At 32.6% G+C, this 14,234-nt stretch overlaps 2 protein-coding genes across 2 annotated transcripts; both read right to left on the reverse strand.

Annotated features, from left to right (window-relative positions):
• Positions 1 to 1,032: 1,032 nt before the first annotated feature.
• LOC133830932 (kinesin-like protein NACK1) lies at positions 1,033 to 6,411 on the reverse strand. The gene is made up of 15 exons (XM_062261048.1): positions 6,140 to 6,411; positions 5,386 to 5,739; positions 5,197 to 5,283; positions 5,003 to 5,103; positions 4,727 to 4,843; positions 4,564 to 4,645; positions 4,411 to 4,478; positions 4,247 to 4,306; positions 4,035 to 4,159; positions 3,503 to 3,701; positions 3,300 to 3,410; positions 3,069 to 3,161; positions 2,030 to 2,989; positions 1,605 to 1,933; positions 1,033 to 1,465 (listed from the first exon to the last, which is right to left on the reverse strand). The coding sequence occupies exons 2-15, from the start codon at positions 5,621 to 5,623 to the stop codon at positions 1,138 to 1,140; spliced, it is 2,898 nt and encodes a 965-aa protein (XP_062117032.1). The 5' UTR covers positions 5,624 to 5,739; positions 6,140 to 6,411; the 3' UTR covers positions 1,033 to 1,137.
• Positions 6,412 to 9,028: 2,617 nt separating this feature from the next.
• On the reverse strand, positions 9,029 to 13,490 carry LOC133830933 (uncharacterized). Its single transcript, XM_062261049.1, has 6 exons — positions 12,713 to 13,490; positions 12,278 to 12,492; positions 11,531 to 11,825; positions 11,355 to 11,440; positions 11,186 to 11,277; positions 9,029 to 9,829 (listed from the first exon to the last, which is right to left on the reverse strand). Exons 1-6 carry the CDS (start codon positions 12,986 to 12,988, stop codon positions 9,582 to 9,584), a joined length of 1,212 nt encoding a protein of 403 aa, XP_062117033.1. The 5' UTR covers positions 12,989 to 13,490; the 3' UTR covers positions 9,029 to 9,581.
• Between the last annotated feature and the right edge of the window lie 744 nt (positions 13,491 to 14,234).

Here is a 14,234-nt window from a genome sequence, read left to right on the forward strand (position 1 = left end):
TCTAAAAATAACAAAGTCACTAAAGCAAATAAAATCAATCAAAGCACCGAACAGATAGAGATCAAACTTAAAGAACCATGCTCTGATACCAATTTGAAAATGGTTTTGCTACTTTAATGACAAATCTAAAGTATTTGTTGTTAATTGGAGAAAATCAATCACATTTAATAAAAAGAACAATCAAAGAAACATAAATTTCTTAATCTAAGTAAGATATTACATATTTGAAATAGTTCATGAAATTGAGAAGTACACACATACAATCTTTCAAAGTATCACTATACAGATTGTTTAATGAATCAATAACCAGTAAACAATGGAAAAAGAACAACTCTAAACTAGCAAGCTTCAACAGATCACACTCTTTGAACTCCCTTCAAAGACCTGATTGAAATCCCTTCAGTTTCTGTCTGAACCAAGCTTTTTCTTCCTCTCTGATCTACGACACCCAGCCAGATTTCTTCAGCTTCTTCTACCTGAAACAATAAAGCTTGAACCAAGAACACAGAAATCTAGGGTTTGTCTTATCAGAGTTAGTTAGCACGAAATAACTGATTATTCTATTTATAGTCAAATCCAAGCCACACGTGAGAACTGACTGACTAAACAGAAAACTGTTACAAAAAATTTTAACCGACTAACCAACCTATTCGGAACCAGAGAAATAACATGGTGATAAAACAGAAGACAACTTGAATAAAACAACAGAATAATTTTACCAAATACATGAGAGCCCAATACAGACATTAACAACCATAAATATGAACTCTTTTGTAGAAACCATCCCCAAACCAAACAAAGTTTGGCCCTTCTTCCATTATTGTGGCAAATCAATATTTTGGTGATAAGGTGCTCCCCATTAATATATCCAATAGCATTTGTATATATAATTTTGTAACAGTTTGAAATTTGTTTATTATTCAATCTGAGACTATCAATCACATCACAATGAAGAGGAGATTTAGGAGGAAAACTCCAAAATTCATCATGTACAAATAATTAAATAATAATGAGATGAAATAACGAAATTAATTACAACAAAAAATGAATAAATAGAAAAAGACTACAAATGAAGAAGATTGGAGAGTTGGTTCCAGCCCAAAAGCCAAGGCCAAGGCCTACAAATGAAGAAAAATACTACAAATGAAGAAGATTGGAGAGTTGGTTCCAGCCCACAAGCCAAGGCCTCTTATCACCTGGAAGAGCAAAATTAAGTTGAAACATCTCCCTAGAGAGGTTGCCTCCTTCACAAAACCCAACAAGCTTTGCAACTATTTCTGCACTCTCTTGAATGTGCTTAGCATCATGAGGATCTGTCCAAAGTTTATTAACAAACTGAATTTTCCTCTGCTTTCCTTCAAGAGGTACATCCCATTTCATGTACAACATATCTCTCTCCTCTGCGGTCAAACGTGAAGTCAACCTTTTTGCAAGGAACTCTCTTTCACGTCTTATTGCTCTAATGCTGCACACACACAGAAACACGATCCAAAAAAAAAACCCAACTCTTTTCAATAATCTTGATTTGAAAAACAGTAACTCTAACTCTGATTATTATTATTATTATTATTATTATGAATGATGAAAGAAGGGATGAATAGAACCTTGATGAAAGAGAGACCGTGGCTTCATCTCCCCCAGAACCAGGAGCAGGGCTTGCATTCCCAAGCTGTGTCAGGTGATGTTGTAGCCATGTTAAGCGTCTAAGCTCCACTTCCATGTATATTTGATCAGCTGGGTCTCCCTTGAATAGCAAATAAAATTGTGTTCTATGAATGATGGAGACAAAACACAAGTCCCAGAGTTCAATAATCTGTTGCCTTTGCTCCTTGAATGTAATTTGCCAGGAAACCTGAGGCATCTCTGGCTCACATTTGTTCTCATCATTCTCTATGTTGTACCCTGCTGCTTCATTTGCTTCCAGCTCCAAAACCTATAGATATTTCAAGATGAAATAGAGTAAGTTAATAGAAAATGGAGGGACCTCAGAATTTGATGAAAAACAATTTGACCATTTTTCCAAATGTACCTGGCAAACAAGTAGCTGCTTTTGGTATTGCAACTTGGCCACTCTTTCTTTCAGTTCAGTTACGTAAGCTCTTATACTTCTTACATTCTCTTCTGCCGCATTTTGGAACATCTTCTGCATTTTCTTCATGTTAACAGAACTAGAACGTCGGTACCCAACTGGAGTGTTTTCTTTTGATGAAACATCTCCACCTTCTTCACTCTTTGTGGGAGTCTCCTTCTCGGACTCCGGAAGAGTATCAATGGACAGATTATCATCATTTTCGGGATATCTGTTTTCAATCTCAGGCTCAGAAACTTGCTGAGTGGTTGATAGAGGCGAGCAGGGGGATCTTATGAAGGTTTGACGGTTAGCAGCATTACTAGAAGCCAAAGGAAGTAACCTTTTCTTTTTAAACTCCTTGTTAGTCTTTGGGGACGGGTCAAAGTTTGGCTGCTGAAAATTATTAGGAAGAGACATCACCAATTTGTCAATAGACTTCTGAACATTTTCAAGCTGCTCCTCAAGATCTGCAATAGTGCTGCCCTGTGAATGAAGTCTAGTGATTTCATCCTTGAGATTAGCACTCACACTTTTGTTAGTAGCAATCACATTTCCAACCTCGACTTCTTTTGGGGCTGATCGAACAGAACGCATTTCCCGAATTTCGGCTTGCAGCTTAGCAATCGTTTCTGCTGCATCTTGATTTCCAAGCCTGTGACAAGCAACCTCCTTCTGTAGTACTTCCAAAGCTCGATTTGCCTCTTCTCCAAGTGCCTCTTGAAGGTGTTCAAGTTTGCGAATCTCATGCATTAGTGTGAAAGGAGCAGCGGATGATTGCCTCATAGATTGCCTTAACATTGTACTTCTTACTTTATCCACACGGCCTAGATCCTTGGAATCAGATTTTCTGGAGAATGCCTCGGAATAGGAAAGACACTTCTTCACGGAGGTGCGGGGTGATTCAATTGGAGTTGAACCCTGAAGTAAGAATGTTAACATGAGTGGCCTAGTTGATATAAGCTACATGTGAGTGTGAGAGAGAGGGGGTATAAGCTACCTGCTGGTCGTCATCTAGTTTTTTGCGCAACTCATCTACTTGTGATTGAGCAAGATCTCTTTGACGTCGCAGTTCTTCAATTTCCATTTCCATCTATGAATAAAAATAAGCAATCACATGATTATCATTATAGTTATCCAGAGACAACACCACCTTTATTTCTTTTGTATGCAAATAAATGAAACTGGTCAAAAAACAAAATCAAGATAGAGATAATATCTAGATTTGTACCTGTTGGATTTTCATATCTTTCTCTCTTGCTGGATCAGGTGTTCTTAACTCTGCTTCCAGTCTTGCAACTTCCTTTTGTAGATGTTTTACTAGTTGTTTGTCTGAGACAACCTAAAAAAACAACACATAAAAAATATAAAATTGATTTGTATAAAAAGAGGTTGCAACGTTTCCTAAATATAAAGAGGAAAAACTAATCGAACCATGTTCACTTGAGCGTTATTCGTTACTTCCTTTGCCCGGGAGGCAAATAAGAGAGTGTTTCGAGATTGTTCGACATGGGTCAGTGCAGGACTCAATGTGCAAATAATGGCAGTGCGTGCATTTCCACCAAGTGAATGCTGCAGTATGCGAGTAAGCTTTGAGTCTCTATAGGGTATGTGACCACTTCTTTTTCCCACACTGCACAGCAAAAAAAATTCACGAATGTGATGAGAAGAATTTAGTTATTTAACACTTGGGTTACTCGGAGTAAACAACATTATGTTATTAATCTAAAACAATATTATGTTATAAAAAAATTGCATAGGTTACTCGGAACCATGTACACCAATGTTATTAATATAAAAAAAAATTGCATAAGATCAGGGACTTAATACTAAATCCAGACAGACTCACTATAATGTATAGTTAGTTTATGTTTCAGATATGGTATAATTCTCTCAGTACTTATTATCATTCTTCTATGAGCTTGTATCAAGGAAAGAAGGTACGTCCCAAGTGAAAGATTCTGACCTCAGCTTTCTGATTACAGTTGTGAGAGTCATCAGGCTGAGGTTAATATGGCAACCTTCCCTGAGCCTAGCACCATCTGCATGTGTCTGTGAAGCCCTTTCACTTCCAGCTAAATCTACAAAGTTCTGCAAATTATCCAGATACATAGTAATTGTTAATTACTAACATATTTAAAATAATAAAAAAAGATGTAGCATCGGTTTTAAGCTTACCAGGCTTGCAACGAAAGACCTTACACAACCTGAATTTTCACGGACTGTGCTTTCTATTGTCTGTGTAAAGAACAATAAATAAATCAAATAAGCAACTTGCTAGTTTCTCAGAGAAAAAATTCAAAAACATTGCATCAAGAGAAATCGTTTTATGCCCAATTTACCAGCCTAATTATCTGGTGTGAGCGTGAGCTGGTATCATTTAGAGCAGTTTCTCCAACTTGTCTTTGAGCTACAAAAGATGCAAATTATATTGTAAGTAAAACTTTCAGAAATGAAAGAAGTAAATCAAGATGGCAATTCTTATTTGTACTTACCCTCACAAATATTGATCAAATGTCTCAAATGCTGATCATCTTTTGCAGTTTCCTCTACCAATTTCTCAACCACAGTTCCTTTCTGCATCCAGTAGAAAACAATAATGAGAGTTCCAGTAAATGATTTGTTTCGCACACTTATTTACTAAAGAATAAGAATTACCTCTGGATCATCCAGAAGCTTCAGATTTCGACCAGAATCTGAATTCAACAGATCTCTGACATTTTCATTATATATTTCAAGCCCAGATATTTTAATGTTAAAATCCCTTTCTGGAGTCTGCAAATGAAGACGGAGAACAAGATTAGCTTTTGAATCATGATTTCTGTTAAAAATGTTACGAAAGCTGGTAAAAAGGTAAGATCAAGATTTTATAATCCAATTCACAAGAAGCCATGGGAAATTACTATCAAAATGAAAACAGAAGTGTTATTTTACATTTAGTATATGGTTGTAGATGTCATTAACAGCCTTCTCAGTCACTCCTCTCATTGTGTATGTCTTCCCACTGCTAGTTTGTCCATAAGCAAATATAGTAGCTGCAACATTAGATACAAAGTAAAATTTAGAGCCAGAGATACTTTAAAACAAAAAACAAAGATAAATGAATGGGTTACTAGGCTCTGTACTACCATTGATGCCCATTAATGCAGACAATGCAACATTTTTCACTCCATCATATACCGTTTCGGTTAAACTAGAGGGACCAAAAACTTTATCTGCAATAAGAAGAAAAAATAAAATATGGTAAATAATTATATTAATTGGAAAAAAAACTTCAATCAATTATAAAAGTAACAAATAACAATTTAATTTTGTACCAAATGTAAATGTGGCAGGTTGAGATGAACGCTCCTGATATGTTGGCTTATAAACAATGGTGTTATCATCAATACATTCCCATGCTACTTGATCTTTGGCTAATTGTTCCCTCTTACTTAAGGGCCTCAACCGCACGGTAACCACAATCTTCTCTTCCTTGGCCCTTGGCCCACCTGGGGTTGAAACTGGGGTCCTATCAATTTTGGAAGAGGGTGTTCCAGGGGTCCTGACTGTCATCTTTATGGTTGAATATTTAACAGACAAGAAAAAATCAATATGAAACACCCCTCTTAGGAGAGAAGGCTAAGAGAAACTATATCTTTCTCGAGTCAACGTAACAAAAATATCTTCAGCTGCAAGAACAAAACATTATATCAATAAATCAAGGATCAGTAATTGAAAAAGCAGTTGCTATTTTATAATCTACTTAAATCTATAAATGATTTTTATTCAAACTTAATATCTTTGATCAAAAATGGTAAAGCCTAAATCTAAGCAATAAATGACACTTTTTTGTTCTTATCTTTTTTCGCTGGGTATTTATACATTTCCTATAGAAGCACATAGTTCTACATCTTCATTTCTATCTAAAATCTACAGAATCTCCAAAATTACTAATTTTTAGCCGACGAAAAAACATTATGGAAAATGGAAACCGACCAACAATTACTAATTTAAAAAGCCCAAAATTAGAAACTTTTAAAAATACCAAAAAAAAAAATAATAATAATAAAGATCAGACGTGATACTTACAGAAATGAAAAGCCGAAATTCGACAAAGAAACTTGTCGGAGTTTCGGCTTAAGACGGAGATCAAAATCAAACTGCTCAGCGAACAAAACTTATCTATCGGAACTAGATATAGAGCTAATAGAGAGAGAGAGAGAGGATGGAGCGTTATGAGAATCTGGAGCAGAGAAGAGATGGGATTGAAGTTTCTAGGGCTTTAAAAGATAGAAATGGAAAAGGCAGCAGTAGTAGTAATAGTAGTGGAAACTGGTGTGAGAATCGTGCGTTATGTTTTTTTGGGTCCTCTCACCTTCATATTTTGAAATTCGGGGTCCCAACGGCTAGTTTCTTTTCAAGGCTTTTTCTCCTTTTTTTTTTAAAAAAAAATAAAAATAAAAATAAAATAAACAGGTTATTTATGATTGGTAGTAAGCCGATTTGTCTTTTTTGTTTTTTTTTTTTTTTCTTTTCTTCGTTATAGACAGCTTCTTGTGTTAATTGCCGACTAAAGCGGGACCTTATTTCAAGATATAACGGTTTTATTTTCTATTAATCCATTAATTCTTATTGTCAAAAGAGGACAAAAAGAAAAAATATATATATATTTATATAAAACTTATCACAATTGCCCACCTTACTATAAGGGACACATCATATTCATGTATAAATATATGCACTTTAGACATGGAGTTAATGGAGTAAATTTAACTCGAGATTTACGTGACTAGACATTGAATGAGTTAATAAAAGTAGCCTATGATCATAAAATAATAAATCTACTTTTACAAATAAAACTAATGAAGTAATACGAGTCAAATTTATGTTTTCAAGAACTCTTCTTTAGAACAGAGGTGTATTATTACTAAATAATGTTATTAATAATATTTATTATGCTTTTGTCAAAAAAAAAATATTTAATATGCGAATCTAAATATTTATATTTTAAAAATTTATAAAGCAAATATTAAAAGTGGAGATAAATACCAGATAAAAGTGCGTAAAAAAAGAAAAAAAAATGTATTTAGTATTATTTGATTTATATATTTATAGAAAAAATTTATTTACAAGTATTGTATTGGTAATGTACACTAAAAAAATACAATCCAAAAGAGCTGAACGAGTGTAAACCAGATTGTAGAATATTTGTACCCTAACGTTATGACCATCTCACAAAATTAGATAATAATTATTAGTTTTTTATTTGCAGAGTTTTCTTTTAGCGATCATACATGTTGAACTTTCTGTTAAGGATAATATTTTGATACAAAATATTGCATTCTCGTAAATTTTTCAGATTGAGGATTTTTTGTTTTAAGAATAATTATGATTTTTGCATCTTGAACTATTATCAATACTTATTGTATCTCGTTTTTCCGTTGTAACCAAGTATTGATATGATACTTTAAGCATTGTCATTTCTATGTGTATAAATAAAAATAAAAAATATTTCAAAAAATAATTAAAAAATCTATTTTTCTTTTTCTTTTGTCATTTTTTTCTTTCTTCTCCTCCATTTAAAAATCATAATTTTTTCTTAATATTTAAAATTATATAAGAAAAAAAAGTAAAAAAATATATATTTTAATATGAAAATATATTTAATAATATTTTAGTCAAATACATTTTTTATTTTTTATTTTTTAAATTATAATTTTTTAGTAAAATAGATTTTTTATTAAATATCTTTTCTTGTTAAAATATTTTTTTCCTTTTTTTCTATTTTTACTTATTTAATTTTAAATATTAAGAACAAATTATAATTTTTAAATGGAGAAGAAGAAAGAGTAAAGACAAAAAAGTAAAAAAAAAAATAGATTTTATAATTTTTAAGTTAATTTTTATTTTTTTAATCTTTTGAAATAATTTTTATATTTTTCATTTTTTAATTATACACGTGGCAGTGACGTGTTATTGTTACGCCACTGCCTTAAATTAAATGTCAAATCATCACTTGATTAGTCATGTAGGATGAAAACTAACAAAAAGGGCACAAAAGATAACAGTAATAGTTGAAGAGAATTTAAACACAAAAAGTTCAGGGACACAATAAAGTAGTGGTAATAGTTCTGGGATAAAAATCATATTTATTCTTATTTTAACTTATAAACATACAATATTAGTTTTTTAAATTAAAATTAAAAAAAACAATATTAGCTAGGTTGAAAGATAGTAATTAAATTTTTATCAGATTTTAGCATGTATATTCATAAATAAGCTAATGTACACAAGTTCAAATGATATTGCAAATATTTTTTCAAATTCAGTAGGCAAACGTATTGTGTTACAAATTTAGGGATACATGACTAATTTTCATTATTTTGTAAATTCAAGAAAAAGTTGGAAATTGGAAGATCACTTTGCTAATTCACAAGTAAAAATATAAATCGTATTTTTACTATCACACGCTGGCTGTCTTTACTACTACGGTATAGTATTATTATTGGTCCGTTTATTGACAATTTTAAACTTTTGAAAAGAAAAGAAGAGAATAAATTTGTTTGCATATAATATTTGTTTGTATTTTCTCATTTACTATTGCAAGTAGAGTAATAATTCACTTCTAGAAAACCACTAATCATTCATTCCTTGCTTTTTCTTTTGTCAAACCAGCTCTTCCTAATAATTACAAGGTTCCTTCTAAAAATATTTCATTTTGTTTGTTTATTTTATTTTATTTATTGCTGGCTAAACACCAAATTGAACATTGGTAAAAGCAAAAGCTTTTGAAAAAGACCGACAGGCATATATATCATACATGAAAACACCTTGTTTGGGTGGTAGTTTCAAAGAAAAACTACAAAACTAGTTTTATGAATGAGCATTGGCACCATTGCCTGCAAAAGTCACTGATGCCTTCAAAAATAAAATACCAGTGCCATCAAGTATCATATTTCTATGGTTCAAGACCAAACATTCATTGAATAGACAATATTCTTCTATTTATATGAAATGCATAACCACAAGTAATACATTATTCTATTTATTGATTTTTACCATCACCAAAAGAAAAGGATACATGTTAGTCTACCATGGGGACCCTTTTACAAAACTATACATCCTCTTGTCATACACAGTTCTCGCATGCAAAACAACATGCTTCTTTGCAAACTTCAATATACTTTTTCTTTTTTCCTAACATAATACCAACACCCATACCATACACACACCTCCAGCAATGACCATCAATATCCATCTTCTCACTTCTCTTTGCCAATTATTCTGCCTCCAATTGTTCTCACTAGTTTCTATCCTTGTACCTCTTCATACATGTCTTTCCATTTTCATCTATCAAAGGTTTTACGATTGACTTCTGTTTTCTTAAAAGAACACCCACCAAAGATTGAGCCTGTCACCAGAATTGTCATATATTTCCATACTGGTTGCACGTCAAGCGTGCAATCTGTTAGGTGATATAATTCAAGGAGTGGAAATTGAGATGACTACCAATGCAAAACATAATCCGGCTTCACCTGCAGTACATACCATGGGAAGCAAAGAACTGGAAATCTGGGTGAGTAACCTGAAGCCGTCTAAGCCAGTTGTGTGCAGCTTGCATGAGGGAGTTTGCTAAATGGCATTCACTTTCCCCATTTTGTATCCACATGAATCCTTTCAATTTATAAGAAGCCATTCCAAAAACAGATAAAGAAAATTTCGGAACACCATCTATCTCTTTGGGAATAACCATGGTAGGAACTTGGTTATTTACACTACCTGTAAAGAACAAGTAGAAAATCAAATTTTGTGCAAATGAACAAAATAAATATTGGTCGTGGACAGAATACTACTAGCTCACCAAACAGCAGAGATAATAATTACATATCCAAAGACATTGCTTCTAATGAATCATAGCTGTGCCTCCCATATCAAATAATGTTTTGCATGTTATGTTGTTTTGTGAAATTAGTAAGTTCCCAAAAAAAATGTAAGGATGATGTGTCCTTCCAAGAAACAAGGTGATATATAGATGAAGAAAACTGCCTTAAACTAGAAAGCCAAGGTGAACTTGAAATCACCAGAAAGAATCAGTTGGGAGAGATCCTTTGATGCGTGTATCAGGTTTAGAGCAAATGAAAGGCCATGCAATATTGAACCTAACTTGGAGAAGATAAAAGGGATAGAAGAGAGGGAAGATCATTGCACTCCATACACACACATACATGATGAAATCAAGACAAGTAATGGTAAATAAATAAATAAAATAAAACATAACAAAAAGGAAGGAAAGTAATCAAGACAAGTTATGGTAAGGTAAGATTCTTAAAGAAGAAAGATTGTAAATTAATTAATTTAACACCTGATGAAATCTCTAAATGTATCCACATGTAAGTAAATTAATTCCTAAACAATGTATAAACTCTAAGGAAGAAGACTTCATAATCTTGATCAAACTCTTATAAGTTTGACAATTGCAATGCCCTAAAGCCTATAAGAAATAGAAAATCACCAGCTTCCCATTACCACCTAAGAAATATATTGAGCTTTCTTTCATTTTATTCCCTTAAGTAAAATTTCGTGAAAACAATCACAACTGTATGCCCTATTAAATGATTATTAGAGAGAAGAATAACACAGGAGGCCAGCATCAACCTTCTAAATAATCATTGCTGTAACTAAATGAGCATGTAAGACAAAGGAACTTAACATTCACATTGATATATTTCATTTTATAAGATTTTCACACTATATGCTAACAACTAATGCTAATTTTTGTCAAACAGAGTCCAAAATCGTATCCAACTGAAATTTATACCCTGTCTCATGCTGAATTCTACAATTTTTTTTTAAGCGGAAGGAAACTCTGAACATATTACTGGGTAGGTCAAACATGTCAATGAAGCCATTTATATTGTACTTCATAATTAAATGTCATATAAGCTGAGATTCAGCTCAAAATATAAAGAAAGCTATCAGCTTTAGGACAGCAGTTTAAAACCATAACGTGAGCAAGCCCAAGCTCAAGTCAAGGCTCAGACATGACACCAGAGATCACAATACAGTAAGTATTATTTCCTTTAGAAAATACAGGTAAGAAAATAGTTAATTACAATCTTGACAGAATTAGGTTACCTGTCATTGGGGTTGAAAGGGAATGATATGTCAAAAAGCAAGCATCCAAATCTTTTAATGTTGGACCCGTGGGTATCCGATATATAGGATACCTACAATGTTTTACCAGAGAGAATAAATTCTGGGTTTATGCAAAGCAACAAAACACCATAGATCAAAGTTTTCTTACCATGCTACTGATAACCAACTGGCTGGAAGCAAATCACAGCTTCGCAATGTCTTCAATCCAGGATATCGAGAAGCCAGAACCGATATCTGTCATCACATTCAAAAGATAAAATGAGGAAGCTGAAGAGGTTGGAACACAAAAGTTATTATCATATATTGACAGAGAAATTAACTAGCCTTGTCAGCCAGAGGTTCACGGCTAAATGGGGTGTCTCGCTCAAGATACTCAAAGAGTAGTACACCATGAGAATTCTGAGCTTCCCCATCATCACTTGAAAAACCTTCTTGTAATGCTGCACTGTGTTCATCATGCATGGATAACCTGCCCATTCTAGAAAAAGCCTGACTAGTCAGATTGTGAAGACTTCTCTGCTCCCCAGAATACTTCATGCCCTTTTCAGTTTCATAATCACTGCTTCCTTCACTACAAGAATCTCGATAGTAGTCACCATCACTGTCCTCACTAACTTGCCTGGCCACATTCAAATATTAGAGATGATTAAGTCTTCTTCTCCAAGCAATGGAAAAAAAATGGCTAAAAGAAAATTACAAGTTGCAGCATACATATTTCTCGAAATGATGAGTTACAAGTTGCAGCACACAAGAAAGTGCAAGACTGAATAGATGAGTTTCGTCTAAAGATTAATGAAAATACACAAGGACACCAACAATTAGACCACAATTACGACTGTAAAATTAGACATATTTGATGTATCGCACTCCCACATTAGTTCATACCTTGATTTTCATTTAATTTGTCCAGCATTCGAGTCCAGTCTTGTATAAATATATATATATTTATTTATATATCCAACATTCGAGTCCAGTATTATATATACATATAAAAGGTTTTATGTATCAACACTGGTCAAATATGAAGAGGAAATTAAGTTTACATATAGACATTCCTACATTAATTCATACCTTGCTTTTGAATTTAATTTGTCAGAAGATTCCCCGTATAATTGAATTCCAGATAAATATGGAACGTAGTACTGAATGACAGAATCACTTCCGTCAAGAACCAAAGGCACTCCCGCTCCATATGCACTCCACTCCTTGAACGATTCCCAAAGATCATTCAATGGAAAATAATACTGAAACTCAACATCACAGGTCCTCCAACCCCTCATTGTCGTCTAAACCAAAACATAGTACATAAATTAATTTTACAAATTAATAAAAGCAAGATTATCAAACATGGAAAAAAGAGTAAGTATCATTATTATCGGTTATTGAGATTTTCAATATTCTCTATCAACAGTTAAAGAAGGAAATTTATATATACTACTTTACAACAAAAAAAAATACACGACCCAGAATTTATCAGCCAAATACAATTAGAAAGAGAAGATCAACCTTAGAGAAATATTGTGCCGGAATGAAAGGCGTAGTGGAATCCAAGAACCTCTCAAGATTACTAGAAGGCGATATAGATGGCTCAGAACGCTCATTCAAATTTTGATTATCAGAAACCGTAACTGTGTTCTTCGTTGATGAACCTGGACTCTCACTTTTATGGTTTTTGGTTTTGCGAGCTTGCTTTTGCTGATAGTGATTTTTTCTTGCTTTTAAGGGAATGTAAAACCGATCCTCCCTATGAACTGTTCCAAGCTGTAATCCAGTCCCCAACATTTTCTCTGCCCAAAAGAGCTAAATCGTCCGTTTGGTAACTAAGAAAACGTCAGAAAATAGGATAGAAAATTCCTACACCTTCTCTTTACTGGCACTTCAGTACTCCCAAGAAAGAAATAAATAAAGAGACAAACCCAACTCACCAAGATTAAGAAGATGTAGTTACATATAGCTATACAAAAAAAATGTTGGGTTTTCTTGCGTCTCGGTAACCGAACACGGAAAGGAAAAAACAACCCAATTCCTTTCTTCCCAACCCCAAACGGAATCAAATATGTAATTCAACAGATCCGATCAGAGAAACCCAGAAATCATGACTATGAATGAAATATCAGAAAAAGCACAGAGTGAAAAGAAGAAGAAAAAATGAACGATACCCAAATGGGTTTTTGTGAGAACCAAGAAAGGAGACGTGAAGTAAAGCACGGAGAGAAGCTTGAAGCAGAGGGGGCAGAGTGATACAAGGTAAATACTCATTTTTTTTAATGATTATTTTACATTTTTACTGTCTTTTTATTTATTTTATATTTGATAGCTTTAAAAAAAAATATACGATTTTAATGTTTCAAATTTATAAAAATAAGTTAAGTTTTACATTCATCATCAACCACAAAACAAAACAATAAAAAAAAAAAGAAGACATCACAACTTTAAAACAACACACTGCATCTTATTGCATCTAAAAATACCAGCACAAAAATAAAATCAAAAAACTCATTTTTATATTTTTAAAAAGTAACATATTGCAATACAATATCAAAAAAGTAACTTAAATGCAGCATGACAATAACATCACAATAATACAATATTGAAAAAAAATTAGATTTAGATAACAATTCATTGCATTAACTCAAAATAAACTAAAAAACAACCTCAAAACAACTTATCAAAAATAAACTTAAAATATATCTCAAAACAACTAAACATATACCTAAAATAAACGAAAAAAAAAACATTGAAAAACTTATCACAGCATTTTAAAATGTGTCAAGAAAAATTAAAAATTTACTCAATTAGAAATCAGTTAGACATAAATACAACAATATAACAATTATACATAAACTTAAACAACTAAAAAAATACACATGAAAACAACTATACGGAAATCTATATATTATTTATGTAGAAATATTTGGGTGGTATTTGATTATAGTATCATTCATACGTGGGTCAAGAGGGGAGAGACTAAGAAGACCATTAAGGATGAAACCAAATACCTACTCGATTATATTTACACACAAAGATG

The sequence above is a fragment of the Humulus lupulus genome, chromosome 4 (genome assembly GCF_963169125.1).
Source record: "Humulus lupulus chromosome 4, drHumLupu1.1, whole genome shotgun sequence".
Lineage (NCBI taxonomy): Eukaryota > Viridiplantae > Streptophyta > Magnoliopsida > Rosales > Cannabaceae > Humulus > Humulus lupulus.

Excerpts from the sequence above, each read along its gene's own strand:
- LOC133830932 (XM_062261048.1), bottom strand. The coding sequence starts at position 5,623 with ATGACAGTCAGGACCCCTGGAACACCCTCTTCCAAAATTGATAGGACC. Across the intron at positions 4,646-4,726 it reads AGCTTCTGGATGATCCAGAG|AAAGGAACTGTGGTTGAGAA; the intron begins GTAATTCTTATT and ends TACTGGATGCAG. Across the intron at positions 3,702-4,034 it reads ACTGTAATCAGAAAGCTGAG|TGTGGGAAAAAGAAGTGGTC; the intron begins GTCAGAATCTTT and ends TTTGCTGTGCAG.
- LOC133830933 (XM_062261049.1), bottom strand. The coding sequence starts at position 12,988 with ATGTTGGGGACTGGATTACAGCTTGGAACAGTTCATAGGGAGGATCGG. Across the intron at positions 11,441-11,530 it reads GTGAACCTCTGGCTGACAAG|ATATCGGTTCTGGCTTCTCG; the intron begins GCTAGTTAATTT and ends ATGTGATGACAG. Across the intron at positions 11,278-11,354 it reads AGTTGGTTATCAGTAGCATG|GTATCCTATATATCGGATAC; the intron begins GTAAGAAAACTT and ends AAAACATTGTAG.